The sequence below is a fragment of the Lagenorhynchus albirostris genome, chromosome 5 (assembly GCF_949774975.1).
Source record: "Lagenorhynchus albirostris chromosome 5, mLagAlb1.1, whole genome shotgun sequence".
Classification (NCBI taxonomy): Eukaryota; Metazoa; Chordata; class Mammalia; order Artiodactyla; family Delphinidae; genus Lagenorhynchus; species Lagenorhynchus albirostris.
In genome coordinates, this window is record NC_083099.1 from 75,896,778 (window position 1) to 75,913,892 (window position 17,115).

Genomic DNA, 17,115 nt, shown 5'->3' on the forward strand with positions numbered 1-17,115 from the left:
AGGATAATCTATATTGTAGAAGGTTTGTTTCTTATTCAGGGTAAGTGTCATTCTCTGAGTTCACTTTAACTGTAGGGGATGGGGAGAACAGGTTGGAGAACTGGGTGGCAGGGAGAGAGCCAAATGGGATCACAATTTATTAAAATAAAGGACGGATGTGGGTGAGCCATACGACTTCAGAGAGCTAATATTATCCCAACTTCAGCTGCTGGAATCATTTCAACCCAATGGCACAGTACTAATTTGGCCTTTGCACTTTCAAAGTAGAGCTTAGCTGGCAGTGGAGAAGAGCAGCTAGAAGCCCAGCACCTCACTCCAGAATGATTTCTGCCCTTCTTGGGCTGCAGTGTTGGGACAGTTCCCCAGAGTGAATCCATCCGCACTCCTGTGTGTGAGTACAACCTCCCCCTCTTCTCACCTCTGTCTCCCCCTTCACCTTCATTGCAGATGGCAGCCTGTCTAGAGAGTCTATCAGCCACCTCCTGGTTGCCCTCCCCCGCCCCACGCCTGAATCTGTCCTCAGTGTTAGCTATGTTAGCACGACCTCCTCCAGCAGCCTAGACTCCTTTATTCCCTGGCTTTGCCCCTGAGTCGGGCTTCAGTCCCGATGACCATATTAGCATCTGGGTTCCTAACTGCTGGATGAAGCTAGAAAAATAAACTAACAAGTAGACATGATCCACTAAAACTCCTTGGTTTCTTTCTCTGTTTTACTTATTGGTACCATTTTCTTTTCCCGCCTCCTCAATGTAGAGGCACCCCAAGGTCCATTCTTGGTTTTGGTTCATGTCTGTAGAGTTCTCATCCTTTCCCTTGGCTTCTATCATTTCCTCTTTGTAAATGGCTCTCCAATCTATATTTCTCACCTGATATCTGAGCCTCGTCTTTAATTGTCTTCGGATGTGAGGGTGAGCTGCCTGTCACACCTCTCACCTAGGTCAGTAGCACTGATTCGGATGATCTAGCTGCCTGCCCCATGTTAGTCACTTACAAAGATGCATTCTCAGGAGAAGTGAACTATCTTCCCAGAGAGAAGAGGAACCCTTGCCAAGGAATGAGAATGGCTTTACTGTCCAATCAGAGCCTCCACCCTCCTCCCAGATGTCTGCTCAAGTTCCACACCTAAACCTAAACTCCTCCTCCCTCTGAAACAGTCTTCCACGGCAGTCCACCATCCTGTTGATGGTGCCCTCCTCACTCCATCTAGGACCACAGTCTTGTCATCATCCTTGCCTGCTGCTCCTCGGCCTGAAACCCAGTCCAGCTCTCACCACTTCACACCTAGGCCTCTGTGGTGGTCACCTGACTAGTCTTCTCCTGCCTTCCATTTCTAACCCATCGAACCCATTGAACCCGTCCCTTACATTTCTGACAGATTCTCTCTAACAGGAAGTGCTTCAATTAAGAGAATCCTAACATCCTTTCCAGTGCTAAAACCCTAATTTTATGCTCTAAACATCACTTCCATCTCTCAATTCAAACGCCTGCAATGGTTCGCCCACTGCTATGAAATCAAGTCCAAACTTTAGAGGATGTTATGAAAAGCCCCTCACACTGTGGTCCCAAGTACTTCATTATCATGTACTACTACTTCCTCACAAAGACCATTTGAAAACAAACTTGCCCTTGCCATCTTCATTCTCCCTGCCTTTAAGGAACACATCTTAGAATCTTCTCATCTGTGATCCAGTCTCCCTTAGAGACTCAGTTCAGATCCAACCTCCTTCAAAGAGGCCTTTTTGGACAGCTTGAGACTTACTAAAAACTACCCTCTTCTGAATACCTATATCACTCATCTAACGCCTGGCTGATTTTCCTTACTTAAGACAGTGAAACTCTCAAGGCAAGGACTGTTTTAAAAAAAATCCCTTTAATAGCTGTCATTTAACCAGGTATATATTCTGTGCTAGGAACTGTACTTATGCATTTTTTTCCTAGTTCTCATAATACTACTCCAAGGTGGATATTATTATTCCCACTTCACAGATGAAGAAACTGAGACTCAGGCTGGTTAAGGGACTTGCCCAAAAATGTACATCCAAGGAAGTGATGAAACCAGATTCAGGTTTGACCTATTCCCAAATCTATGTCCTTTCCACCATATCACACCATTTCATCTCTAGCGATTAGAACGGTATCTACAGTTTCTCATTCAGAGAAAGGGTTCACCAAGTGAACATTAGTGATTCTGATAATTATTTGGCCTCTCCTCAGTATATGAAACCAGCATATAATTGTCATCATAAATTTGTTATTATATATTTTCTCTGAGAATGGAGGAGATAGAGGAGTAACTTTCATTTTCCTATAATTTATGCTGTGTAACAAATCCTCTTCCTTATTCTGAAACTCATTATTATCTAACAGTCCTGGGAGCCCCTTCTTCCCTTTGATTACCTAAATGATAAACTCTTATGCATATGACATAATCTCTGCTTTGCTCAAGCTTGAGTCATTATTTTGCATTTATTTCTACTATTATCTAATCCTATTGAGTGCTGTATCTTTGAGACATGGATTATCAAGGATGTTCATATTTAGTAGGAGGACATGGAAGAAAACCGAACCAAATCAACTGAATTTATTATCCAGTTTTAACTACTGTTTCTGTCATAATGCTTATGCTTAAAATACATAAGAGGATTTCAAATAAAAATGGATTTTAAAATCAAGTGTGTCTCTAGGACGTTCACAGTTCTTGAAGACACATCAGCCATAACATTTGGATACTAACAAACAATAATCTGGGTTTATTGATAAAGCTATGCTTCTGGAGAGCTGTGTACTGCTCTGCACTCTGAATGGCTCTGGGGAACTTTTCCTGTAACCAAGGCTACCTCAGGTAAACATTCTGACCTTCTTTAAGGAGACCAAAACCTTCAGACTGATGAGGCCACCAAAGCTAGGGTGAGCAAACATCTTGGTTTGCCCATGAGAGTTCTAGTACATGCTGATTTTCCTGGCTTAGTTATTAACAATTCCCTCCTTCACTCTTAAAAGTGTCTCAGTTCTAACAATAACTTATATGATCATCTTACCTATAGCCATTTTATTTTCCCTTCTGGAGCCCAGGGTTCTTTCTTAGGGCTCAAGAAGTCAAATTATGTTCCCTGTCAGTGATCACTGTAAAGGCCTCCAGTAACAGTACCAAAATGGGTTAAATCAAACCAGACTAGTTAGATCTCCTATCAACTTGCTTAAATCCCCTGGTGTACCTTCCCCCAATGCAGAACCTGGTCTAAACTGACACATTTAGAGAGAAGCACAAGCCATCTGGAGAAGGAACGTATGTTGAAATTCTGGCTCTGTTCTCTTCAATATCCTAGCCAAGCTGCAGACCCTGCCTACCTTCCATTCCCAAGATCTATGAGAAATCCTATCTATTCTGCCATGTCCCCTTGAGTCCACAGACATAAACTCGACAGGGGTCTATATCTCAACATCTATTCTAAGAATATTTGATCAAGTTGCATCCATGAAATTAAAGAGATATAGATGCTTAGTGAGCCTCTATTCTGTTAAGGATGCAACAGCATCTAATACAAATTCATACGCACTGCATATGCAAGTCAGGTGGAACTTCGTTATTTCAATAGTATTGCTAATGCATTTACCCACTATTTTCTACTAGCTCATTGAGATACTCAAGGGTGTCATAACGCTTGGTTTTTGGTGTTTTTTTGTTTGTTTGTTTGTTTTATAATGCTTGGTTTTACTTGCCCAACGTTTGATTAAGGGACTGAAAATTTAATTACCTGATGGGGCAGGTAAACCTCCACATTCAAGATAAGCAAGGAGGAGGTATCGCCAAAGGCTGTTCTCTCTCTGCCTAGCATCCCTCACAGCTTCATGCCAAGCCTTGAATGTGACTGCCCAACCTTCGTTCTCTTCACTGCTGCCTCTCGATGGGGTTTTGACCACTGTGTGCCTAATTCTTGATTATAATCCCAATCTTGATTTTTCCTTTACAATGAATAGATTCCAACACTCTAATATTTGGGCATGCCGGTAAAATGCAACAGAGCTGATGATAAAACTTCTTTCCTCTGGTTAGTTCTTCCTTAGAAAATAATTTGTCCATACTGTGTGTGTAATACACAGTTTATTTTTAAATCTCAAATCTCAGACAGGAGTCTGGTATGAGCAAGGGTTCCTAAGAAGTTATCAGACATCTTAGAGAAATATATCATTCATATCAATGCTATGTTTTCACATACAAGATAGCGTTTGGAAAATTAAATGGTTGAAATCAATCAATACTAGCTTAAAAATAGCTAGCAATCAGTTGGATCACTGCATTAAAGATATACTTATTGGCATGGACAGTTAAAATTTTATCATTGTTGTGTTTTTTTAGTAGAAGACAATCACCTTTGCATTTCTTACACACTCAGAAGTGGGTTAAGTTTTATACTGAACCACAAGTAATGGATGTCTTTGAGGTTTTCACTCCTTATCTCTTTTCCCATTGGTACTGAACTTATTTTATTTTTAACATAGTTCCCATGTCCCATTTCCTACTCTTTTCCCTACACCACTCTAGAACAATCAGTTCGAGTCTCTTTGGGAAGGAAATGTTCTAGTAGAAAGGATAATTAAAGATATTATTTAAAGCAAGACAAAATTTATATTAGACTATCATAAGTGGAGTTTTATTTTAAAATAGCCTTTAAAACGAGTCTTGGTGAGTTTCTGGTTTCAGTTTATTCTTTAAATATGACTTCCACCAGCATTACTGAACAACTATTTTCAGTGAATCAAACTATCTAGTACAGTCTGCTCCCGTGCTCACTACTCTTGTTAAAAGGCTGATCTGACAATGGAATCTAAATGTTACATGTAAACCAAATGTTTAAAAATGGAATCCTAGTTTACTAATGACTTCTGCAGTTGTTTATCCTCAATTCTGAGGGAGCTTCAACTAGAGGTGACTTCTAACCTTTTAGCTTTACATTTCTCACATGGTGCATAGTCCATAATGTATAAAAAACTCAGTGGACCAGGGGCCTTGAAAGTTAAAGGTACCAATAAGTAAGAAAGATCCACATTTGGAGTGTGAATACTTGTCTTCCAATACCAGGCTTCCTTGGGGTGATGAAGCCCTGCATTTGTTTCTCCATCAATTCCTGGGTCATAGGGAGGCTACCTGGCCCATTTCTCTAGAAAGAGTAATGGCTTCACCACATAAAGGAAGACCCACATCTTGAGGAATCATCCTGCCTAAGGTGCAGAGTAGAGAGGGGAAGGGAGGACAGTGCAGCCAGATTTGGGTGTTACCTCGATGGCCAATTGGAACTGCTCGTGTTCTCGCTGCAGCTGCTCTGCTTCCGACAAAGAGCTGGCGTTGACCAGGCTGGCGTTCAGCATTGACTCCCCATTGCGGATCCATCCCAGGACCTAGGGAGTTGGGACAAGAGCACAGGTGAATGGCCTTTCTGTGACAGGCCCTTCAGTCAAAGAGCTTGCTATCTCCTACCCACAGTTGAAGACAGGGCAGGAAGAGTCTGGATAATTAAAATCTCCTTAAATTTGCCTCATACCTTGTGCCGTAAGGTACTTATTTTAAGTACCAACCTCATTCCAGCTTCATCTTTTCTTTCCTACCCTTATCACTCCTCAATCCCAGGCTCCTCAGCCCCTTAATTTAAACATTACTTCATCTGATTGCATTGTATGTATGTTTCCGAGGTTCCATCTGGAACATGGTACGGTATAAATAAATAAATTCCATCTGTTGGTATCCCTTTCATTTTTTTAAGGCCCAATTCAAATATCAACAACTGCTTGAAATCTTCTATACCTAACCACTCCCATTAGGAACAATCTCTTCGTCATCTAGTGAAACCCAGATCATTTTGCATGTACCACCTTTGTGGCACTCACCAAAGCCTGCCTTATTCAGTTATTTCGACCTATGTTTCATCTCCTCCCCTTACAATGTAAACTTCCGGAAGACCAGAGTAATATATGAGTCGTATTTTAATCTCACCCAATGCCTAGCACAGTACCTTTCATACGACAGGTATGCAGTAACGTTTTTGAAAGAGTGAAAATACCCAAGTCGCCGTGGAAAATACCCAAGTCACACCTGAGCAGTGTGTCCAACCTCCTATACCTTGCAAAATAGCCAAGAGTAGACAGGTTGGAGCTTTGATTGGTTAAACAATCCAAAGGGAGGAGAAATAAAACAAGCAAAATAGCATGAATCATCCATACACTGGATCATTAGAAAAAGGGAGAATATGTTATAATTGATTTAAATTAGTTAGAGGCAATGGCTAGGCTGAGTAAAATTTCTAGGTGACCTTAATTAGTACTGGGGGAAAGAAAACTCAGCTAGGGAATATTAAAATAGAAGGAGAAATAGCTGACACTGTCTAGACAGTCCCAGCTAAAATAGAGATGTGGCAATAATCCAGCTAATAGAGTTAAGTGCAAATAATCAAACTGGAAGTAACAGGCCTTGAAGATCTACCTTGTGTTTGGTCATCAGAAAATTGCCAAATATTTGCTTTATTAAGGAGTCTGAGAGTTTGCTTGGAGAGGAAATAAAAATTCTTCTGAAACGTTAAGATCAGTAAATACCATCCATCTGTTCCCTCAAGGCAAAGCAGAAGACACCACAATCTGTTTCAGATTTTTTTTCTTCTTCTCTCAACTTCTTCATGTTAAACAATTAGAAAAATATTAAGTCTGGTCTCCTATTCCATAACCCTCACAGGCATTTCTCAAATGTCCTCCTTAGGCAGAAAATGACTGATACCATATTGTGCACGGATAACATCGGGACATAAATCCCACTGAAGCTGGGCTACTTGGAATTGAGATGTTAATTCATGGGCAGTCTGGCAGATTGTGGATGAGATGCCAATCTGTAAAGCAATTAGTTCCAGGAAATAACTGCTCAGAGCGTATGTGTGAAATCTCTGATGCCACTGGTGTGCTGTAGCTGGCTGACTACAGAGGTGTTAATGATTTCTAAAAGCTGGCTGCAAGTTCGGGTACATGCATCCATGGATTGCATGCCCAAACGCTTCACCTCTTTGGAAAATGGAGCTCACAATTTATATTTTTGAACGACGTTAAGTCCTTCTGCAGTGATTCATCACATCTTGCTTGGTTCAAGATTCACTTGAGGGTGTCAGAGAAACATTTTCTCAATGTGCATCACAAATCAATGCTTGAGGGACAATTTGATTCCCTCTGGGCCTCCTGAGTCTTGCTGGAATATTTTCCTCTCTAGTTTCAGCCAACTGAAAACATCAGTTATAGCTATGGTTGTGAGGTCACCATCTACCGGGTTTTCCATTTAGAAATACTATAGGTTTTAGTCTCTACATCTTTCATTAAATGATGCCATATCCTTGATATCCTTGTTCATTTTTATTTCCCAAATGTTGTTTACATAGGCATTCCAGGACTTCAACATGGGAGGTTTGATTTTAGGAAGATAAAAATGCACTGTAGTTCAATCAATGGCTTGGGTTCAGGGGTGGGACTGATGCCAATGATTAAACTACCAAGTATTTTTATCTTCCTAAAATCAAACCTCCCATGCTGAAGTCCCAGACTCAGTTCTAGAAGCAAAACTGGGAATGTGTAGAAAGAGCATAAAATCTGAAGTCAGAATACCTGGCTTTGTTACTGCCTGGTAAAACCACTTAACTCCTCTGAGCCTCAGCTTTTTCATCTGTAAAGATAGGATAATGGTACCTCCCCTTCCTATATCAGGCTGGATGTAGCGTACCGTAAAATGCAAAGCCTGATGATGGTGGTGCTAGCGATTTTTAGTTTTGAGGCAAAACCAGCTAATGCTATGATTCTTCATTTACACCTCTCACAATGAGAAGAGAAAAAGGTTAGGAATATTAACTTTTATTCTAGTATTTGTAGAGCTTATTGACATATTCTGATGTGATGTAAATACTTAGCTGTTTTATTATCATCAGTCTTTGTGCTCTGATCAATGCTAACTCTTGTTGGTATAATTTTCTATTACTGTCATCCTTTATCTTTCTAGTTCATAAAATTGGCTATTTATTCTTGTGTGATCATCCAAATGAGAGAAAGGTAGTAGAAGAAATTTTGTAACAAACATGCGAAAATGGTGGTCCTACTAATCTTGAGCTGCATGACTTTGGAAACATCACTTAATCTCTCTGAGGCTCAGTTTTCTTAACTGGAAAATGGTAAATCGCAGGGTATGGATGAAATGAAATAATTAATGTAAAAGTATTTTGCAAACCATATAATGTAATCCTTAACATGAACATTTTATATTGATCATTCATCTTAGACAACAGTTTACTGATAAGATAGATGGTCTGTGAAGGTCATTTTGAGCCATACTATTCCATACTTCTTTCAAAATTCAGAGACTGACCCTATAACCATAGATACCAGAGGAACTTAGCTCTGCAGAAATGAGGGATGGGAAGAGTATTGCTGCTTGGGGACTTGGGGGCTAGGCAACCAGTTCAGCTCAGTCAGGGGTGAGGGGGGAACTGAAGATGGAGATCTATTGGTTCCTCAGGCCAAGAAAGTTCAGATAACCCTGAGTTAGAAGCATGGATGTGGCTAACTGGACGTGAATGTCCAAAATGATGACACCACCTAAGCTGGGCAAGCTGGACATTGTAGCCACGTGGGCTGGGGAAGCTGCTTGGCTATGGCTGTGTTCCCTAGGCCACACTGACAGGAAAGCTACGAGGTTGCACTGAAGGACACTGAGTCTAACTCCTGCTACTGCAGATGACTTATTACAAGGCACAATGATTTCTGAAACTCTAGCCACAGGAAAACCATCAGCCCCTCAGGTGGTAACTGGGAGCCTGCCATATTTCTAGTGTTTCTCAGTTCTAAAAATTCACAATTTATTAGATTATATGTGTCCATCCCTCAGGGTTTTATAGACTATGACTGTGTGTCTTCCTAATTATCTCCATTTTGAAACAAATGGATAGTCCTTGTACCTAGGGCTGCCTCTCTTTTGGATCTACTCCAACTCCTTTCTAGCTTTTATGTACAGTGAACAGAATGAAACAGTATTCTATACAGGAATATGAGGAGAGGATATCTTCTCCTTTGATTTAAATTTCCATCTTGATCATATGCAAACTTTGGCCAGTATTTGGTCCACAGGGGTAATTTAAGTCAATGTCTTTAGTAGACAAATGATAAGTACAATTTCTTTCCCCAAAGCTTAGAGCTCCTACATCTTATAAATCCATTTCGGCCTATTTTCTGCTAAATGCATTGCTCTGCAGGAAACATGGAAATTCACTTAGTTTTATGACCATTAAATAGGTTTTTCAAATCTTCCTGAATTATCTAATAAATGTGAGGCTATCCTTACCAGAGTAGCAATTTTCCTGGAAAGCAATCAGAGCATTCTGTGGGGTCTGGGGAATGATCTGAACTATTTTTCTAGAAGAAAGGGGGCATCTGGGTGGTCTATGGCTCTGGACCATAGGAATCAGGGGAATGGTTTCCTTTCAAGATCCAGCATTTCTCTGGAGACGTTGGGGCCATTTATCTTAGATACAAAGTCCTATGTAATCCCTCAGAAAGCAAGTCAATTGCATGAATCAGTTTCATTTGTTCTAAATACTTGAAAATAATTTTCAGTCAATGTCCGTGACATTACCTCTCCTCAGAGCTTCAGTTTAATATAGTTGTGGTGTAACTGCACATGAGGTTGTGAAGGCCAAATCTAAACCTTTAATCTCTGAGCTCTAGCGACAGAGCTGTATCGTAACACATGGTGGCCTCTCCCTTTCTCTCCCCATTGATGGCACTTCAGTTAAGGGGTCTCTTTCTTTCTCTTTCTTTCTTTTCTTTTCCTTCCTTCCTTCCTTCCCGCCCTCCCTCCTCCCTTTCTCTCTTTCTCTTTCCCTTTCTTTTTTTCTTCCTTCCTTTCTTTTCTTTTTCTTTCTCTCTCTCTCTCTTTCTTTCAGTATATTCAAAAAAGAAACTCTCAAGCTAGTGTCTAAATTTAGCCCAAGTGATCAGTACTGACATCTAAATTAAGTCCCTCCTTCCAAGCGTCAACAGCTTCCAAGTCAATATTTCCTGCTCCACCAACTTCCATCAAACGCGAATGCTTTGTCCGAAACTGGGTCAGACGACCCCTAAAGGAAGAGGCACACTAACAAGGAGAACAAGCTTGTCTAATGAGGCGCGGTGGCTTAACGGAGCAGTGGTCCCTCAGCACCTCCAAGGGCCGCAGTCCTTCGCGCTTTTCCTAAAGGCTGACCCCCAGCAATCCAGTGCCGTTTTGAACTACAGTCCCCCTGTGTGTCATCCTTGCCGTGGTGGAGAGAAGGAGAAGGAATGTTCTCACTCCTGCAGAAGAATTCTTTTTTGTCCTCCAATTCATGAAACACTGAACAGGAACGTACACAGATATTAGTCAGGCCTGATGATCCATACATAGATAATCTACTTTCCCACTCGACAAACTACCTATCCTGTACAGAATGGATACCTGGAGGATGAAAACTCATTTCATTTCCATTTTCATCTCAGCCAAGAAGAACATAATTAGGAAGTTGGCTCTACTATGAATGCTGTAGCAAAAATAAATAAAATACAAAACCAGGAACAAAAGCAAAATTATATATTTCATTTCCAAGTCAATTAGGAATATGTCTCCTGTTATCTGGTTTATTGAGAAGACGTGAACAAACAGTAGAGGAGAACTCCCACGGCCTGCTGAGCCCACTGCTTGGTCGGCCAGGTGTAGGCCATGCCTGCCCATCTTCTCAGACATGGAGGCCAGGGAAAGCCCGGACCGCATTCTGCTGGAGAGCTTCTGTCTATTTCTCCCGGAACTCCAGGGTGGGAGTGGGGTCCAGCAGAGGCAAATTGTAGGACCTTGTATTTCAGAGGCTTGGGCTCAAGTTTCAGCTAAGTAGTCAATAGGCCCTGGGAGCACTCACCCTATGGTACCTCAGTTTCCTCATTTGTAAACTAAACGTCCACCACTTTCTCTCATGGGCCTGTTCTCCTAAACCGAGATCACAAACGAGAAAGTACTTCTCATATGAAAAGAAAGTACTATCATTACTGCCAAGAGATTCAGAATTTGAATACTCATCACTGCTCTGGGCCTGCTAGGATTTCTACCACGTCCCCACGAGTAACAAGTCTCACCAGACATTCAGGTGTGACCCCCGTGTAATTAAACAGAAAACAACCTGGACGGCAGTGCTGTATCTGGCTTTGCCTGGGGCTCAGTGATGTCACCTGTGCTCAAGATTGATCTTCAGCACAGAATGTGTGGACTCTGAGTACTCTTTGGAAAAGAAGGGGAGCAGAGGAGATAATTTTTCACATTATAATAAATAATATATAATTAAAACATAGGCATTAGCAAGGAATACCCTGAATAAAAGGGACCGAGCAATAATTAAATAAAATATGATGTTTTTGTTCCCTGTGCTAAATTAATAGACAAATCTAAAAGCTCTAGCAGTCACTGAACATAAGAAAGAACAGTTAAAAGAGGAAGATGTGTCTCTGCTTAGGAGGTTTTGGGTGGGGCTCCCCCTAGAGGAAGCAGGGGGACAGGGCTGCTTGGGAGAGTCTGGAGCACAAGGAGGAAACACGGAAGTGCTATGAGCTCTGCCCTGCAGGGAAGCCCTCCTGCACCCGTGGAGGGTGAAGGTGAGGTCTTTCCTCAGTGTGACCTGTCTGGTGACCTTTCTAAGCTTTGGTGACTTCCTCTGAAAGGAGAGTAATATCTGCTTCACAGAATGGTTGTGAGGATTGATCAAGAGATAGGTATAAAAGGCACACAACACTCAATAAATGGAACTATAATTACATTTGTATTTCTTCAATCCCACTTTGTCTAAATAGGAAATCCCCAATAATTATGCTAAAAATTCCCACTTAGTCTGTTCATAATATAAATATGTAGTATTTTTTAAATGTGTCATTGGTCATTGTGTGTATGTTCCTAGAGATCCCTAGGAATGGCACAGGGATGTCCCTTAGAAAGATAGCTAGTATCATGTCTCATACAGGTAAGTACTCTTTTCTTTTTAAAATTGGCTTTAATGTGACTAGAACATTTTCTTATAAGAACCGCACATACATTGAAAAGAATGATGGGAACTGAAGGATGGCTACCCCTTATTGATTCTCAAGTATATGTCAGGTCCTGTACTAGGCACACAAATTAATCAAGCTGGCTCTAAAGCCTGAATATGTTTATTGATACAGGCTTTGCATTTCCTCTGAACTCTGGGCAGGGCTGAGGATAGAAAGGAAGAGAATCGATTCAGTGACTGAGGGCAACTTGGAACAGCACTGAGGTGCTCTCCTTAGATTGTTATATGTCAGAGAAATAATGCACTTGTAGTTTGAGCCACTGTACCATTAGATCTATTTGTTAGAGTCAGTAGATAGCAGCCTAGCTTTCAGAAACGAATACAACCACTCCTTAACTTACCTATTTCCTAATTCTGGCTATACCGGTGGCTCTGTATGCCTTACCCCGTTCCAGGAGCAGGCCCAGGCCAGACTCAGCCACTGGGAAGCCCAGCCTGCAGGAGGAGGGTCAGGCTCACCTGTCTGACCTCCGCCTGGAGGTGCCGCAGTTGGAGACACTGCTCGAGCCGCTCATGGGTCTGCTCTGCGTTGAGCTCCAACTCGTGCTGCTTCTCCTGGAGAAACTCCAATAGCTCTTGCACCTGGGCTGCCAGATCAATGTCTTTTTCACAGATTAACTCAATTCCTGATTTAAACAAAATGTAAACCATTAAAAACCAGGTAGTACCGTAAAGACTACATTTCCTTCTATATGCACATGAAAGCTGGAATCTGGAAACAGCCATCATCAGCACCCTCCCAACCTCTGCATATCCCTCAGTGAAACTGGATAGATCACCAGAACGGGTCTTTGTTTGGGATACTCGAACCATGCTTTCTCTTTTGGATTAACTGATCCTTTGTCAGGAAACAACTCTTCAACAGATGATCAGCTCCTTATCAACTGGAGTCAAAGAGGTGGTCCTCTGGATTCCATCCCAGACAAGGCCGCATACAGCAGTCCCTGCTGGGCAGTTCGCCTACACCCAGGATATTCACAACCGAGCCTCTGGATCACATTGGGAAATACAAAACAAAGCCCCAGAGACCCTGTCTCAGGAACTTCTGCCAAAGGCACCCTCTCTTTTAGCTGGTCAGATGCCATTTACCATTGGATGCTAAGTCCATTCTGAAGAGAATAGTTGGCCAGTGGTGATTTTCTTAGCCAACTACTTAGGTCCCCTAAAAAAGCAACTCAGAAGTTCATCACTGCCGCCACCAACACACCTGCCTGACACAGTGGGGGCATATAAGGAAAGTCCGCACACGCTAAAGGAAATTGTTTTCTAGAAGCAAAAATAGTGCTTTATATAAGAACAATATGGGAGAGTGGGAAATTTTTTTCTGGTGTTACATGGTAATAATTTCAGTATCTTTTCAGGTTTATTTTTTCTGTCAGTTTCATAATTCCAAGGCCCAGCTCCTGAAATATCTGTGGGAGACAGAGAAGAGAACGACTTGTTCTTTTAGCAGTCAACTCCCTCCAGTTACTGTCTGCAATTACCAAGGGGATGAGGTAGAGCATCTCCTTGACTGAAATAAAAAAACAAGAAGAAATACAAAATTTCTACCTTTGCAGCGCTAGGCAACATGGGATGACCCTTGGCCTCCATGTTTACTTTTTAAAATGTAATTTAAGATCCATCTGCAGAAGTGGATCCCTGTTTCCAGCCACAATGCAGATTTTCTTCCAGCTCGTTTTCACCCTGCATGCATCTCTGGTGTTTAGTATGCTGGGCCTGGGCAAAGTATCTCTCTGTGGGAAGCTCATGGCTTACACATGCCACATCACACGCAAATGGGCTTCTTAGCCTGGTGCTCCATCAAAGGGACCAGCCACCTGCTTAGAGAATCATCCAGAACGGGCTCCCTGCCTGCCCTGAGACTCCAGCCCTTCATTCTCATCTATCTTGCTTGATATATATATTTTTTAATGTGAGATGAACACAGGAAATAACATAGGTGAAGATGGTGTAATCAGGCTAAGAACGATTGTTTTATATCCACTTTTCTTCCCTTCCTCCAGATCCACATTCCTTCACCCCAGAGTAGCTTGCATTTTGGAAGAACACAGGCCTTTTCTTTCCTTTTATGACACAAGTACAATTATTTGTGGCCCATTATTTTTACGTATATCTGTTTCCTCCAGACTGATGTTCACTCTTGATTAATTCAGTAAACATTAATATTGAGAATCTGCTATGGCGAGACATAACCACTCCGCTGGATACCGGGAACGTAAAGAGAAGAAAGGAGGAGCCCTACCCTCATGCTGCTAGCGAAGCTACGGGAACACAAATCATCCCAACAGAATTCGGTATGCGCTAGAATACCAGTAGAGTATACAATAGTCATCAGGCTTTACTGAACTTCTGCCACGCTTGTGTTTCTCCCACTGCATCCTCACGATGACTCCATATGGTTAGGATTCCTATAACTGCCGTTCTTCTGAGGAAGGTGAAGCTTAGAGAGATCGGGTTACATGCTCAAGGACACCCAGGTAGCGAGAGGTGCGGCCGGGATCCCAACAAAGGGAATCTCTCTCGCTCCTGGCTGTACCCTTAACCTCTACGTGCAAGGAGAAGAGTGATCCTCACAGCCTCATTTTTTTTAAGTTAATTAATTTATCGCTGCGTTGGGTCTTCGTTGCTGTGCACGGGCTTTCTCTAGTTGCGGTGAGCAGGGGCTACTCTGTTGCGGTGCACGTGCTTCTCATTGTGGTGGCTTCTCTTGTTGTGGAGCACGGGCTCTAAGCGCCGGCTTCAGTAGCTGTGGCTGGAAGGCTCAGTAGTTGTGGCTCACAGGCTTAGTTGCTCTGCGGCACGTGGGATCTTCCCGGACCAGGGCTCGAACCTGTGCCTCCTGCATTGGCAGGCGGACTCTTAACCACTGTGCCACCAGGGAAGCCCCCCACGACCTAATTTAAGACTTCATTTAAATGCTGGGTCTGGGTACTTTCCAGGCACAGTAAATTTGAAGCACCATTGCCACAGACTCCATAGAGTTTTCACTTAAAAACCTTGCATAAAGAGAGAACTTGACGCTTTAAACCACAAAAGCAACGTATGCACAGGATACCCAGCTCCTGTCTTATTCCTAAGGTCATGGGTAACAGTCACATGGTTGGTGACATTAGGGTGAAGACCTGGGCCATAACCAATGGGGGCAGTGAGGCTGAATCATGGCAAGTGAGAACTGGAGGGGACTTTAGGAATGAAGGCCTGCCTGCCACACTGGACAAAAGAAGAAACTAAGGTCTACAGAGAAAGAACAGGGACTTCCAAAGTCAAAGTGCTTGTTGGTGGTGCAGCTGGACCTTGAATTCAGCCAGTGGGTTTACTCCACCTCGACTCTTTCCAGCAAACCCTGCCACTTGCCAGCTTGAGGCCCAGTAGATAACCCTAAACAATGAGCAAGTAAAGAAACTGTCCCTTTTGCCAACTATTGCTAAGGCTGACGATTTAAACAAGGCTTTTGCTTTGGTTAGGGTTGTTGGCACATCAGGCGGATTTGGCAGGACCTGGCTGAATGTTTCAAACTTCATACCAAAAAATAAGTGTAAGGAAATTCCCTACTTCTCCTATAAAAATCCAATAAAAATCATTTACTCCTATAAAAATCAAAGCATAAGCCCTAATTATTTTAGCCTGGAGGGCTAAAGAGCAACCAAATTCTTAATTTTGCTAATTGTCCTTTTTCTGAGATAATAGTTTATTTTACCTCTAGTTCAAATATAGTTCATTAGACAGACAAGGTAGGTGCGCAACCCATTTATTGCCTCAGTCCTGTGTCTCTGAAGTACTGCCTTCCTTGGCCACCTAGGTCCTCGGTAAGGCCCACTCTCGGTCCACCTCCAACCTCCACCCCTGGACCCCGGCTCTGGCGTGTTGCTGCCCTCCCTTCCTCCAAGCCAGAGATGAGGTTGACGCCTCCTCTGCAGGACAGGCACACGGCAGCAGACAGAGAGAGCTTCCCTGAGAGCCTTGAGGCCTCATGGGCTATGCCAGACTGAACAGCCAGCTGTTCCCCCTGTTCCCAGCAGGGGAACAGCCAGTCCCAGCAGGGGAACAGCCAGTCCCAGCAGAGACTGAAGAGGCCAATCAGGCTCTTTTGACAAGGCTCATTCCGAGAACAGGATATGTGGGGGTGGGCAGCCCATCTGCTTGGGGTGTTTTCACCCACTCAGCCCTCATGGTTAAGGTGGCTGCCAAGCACAGCCAGTCTTCAGGGACTGCCAGCTCCCGGCAGTCTTTCCGTTACCAAGGATACCTGGCTCTTGGACAGAGGTGCACTTGCCCAAGGTCACGCCAGCATCCTGCTCCTACGTGCCACAGGTTTTCAGGCAGATGAGGCGCTCCACCTGCCAGACACGTCCATACTGAGGGATGAAGGGACGGGGGATGAGCATCCCTGCAGTTTCTCTGCACAGCCTCTCTTCTAGGTACTACATCTGCATCCTCTCATGGTTCCGCATCTTAGTTGGAGATCGGTCTATGGCAAGCATCGTGAGGACAAGTTGTAGGGTGAAACCCTGAGTCCAGACAAGGTTCTCAGTCACAGTTTCCCCCTTCCCTAATAAGGCCTTGAAAAGGTACGGCTGTGGCCAAGAACACTGCTTCTCAAACTTTAACATGCACATGACTTACCTGAAGATTTTGTTAAAATGCAGATTCAGATTCGCAAGTCTGGGATTCTGCCTTTCTAATCAGCTCTAGAGTGATGCTGCCAGCTGCTGGTTCAGGGCCCACACTTAGAGTAGGTCCTGATCAGTGGTCCTACATTAGTGCATCAGAATCACCTAGAGGGCTTACTGAAACAGACTGTTGGGCCTCACCCCCAAGAGATTCTGACGTGGCAGGTTCTCGGGATGGGCCCTTGAACTTGCATTTCTAACAAGTTCTCGGGTAATGCGGATGCTGCTGAGCTGGGACCACATTTGGAAGTCGTTGTCCTGGGGCACGTCATAGATATCAGCTGCTGTGATTTAACCATCAAGATGAAAAGCAATGGTTCTCAGCC

At 43.0% G+C, this 17,115-nt stretch overlaps 1 protein-coding gene across 5 annotated transcripts in view; it reads right to left on the reverse strand.

Annotated features, from left to right (window-relative positions):
- KALRN (kalirin RhoGEF kinase) overlaps positions 1–17,115 on the reverse strand; it is a 513,398-nt gene that overhangs the window by 132,173 nt on the left and 364,110 nt on the right. For all 5 annotated transcript variants that reach the window (XR_009540742.1, XM_060150454.1, XM_060150452.1 and 2 more), the window contains exons 15-16: positions 12,576–12,742; positions 5,278–5,397 (exon numbers count right to left, since the gene is read on the reverse strand). Coding sequence is in view for 4 of the 5 variants with exons in the window: in XM_060150454.1 (XP_060006437.1) it covers positions 5,278–5,397; positions 12,576–12,742 (287 nt within the window). In the remaining variant the exon portion in view is untranslated. The remainder of the gene's footprint in view (positions 1–5,277; positions 5,398–12,575; positions 12,743–17,115) is intronic.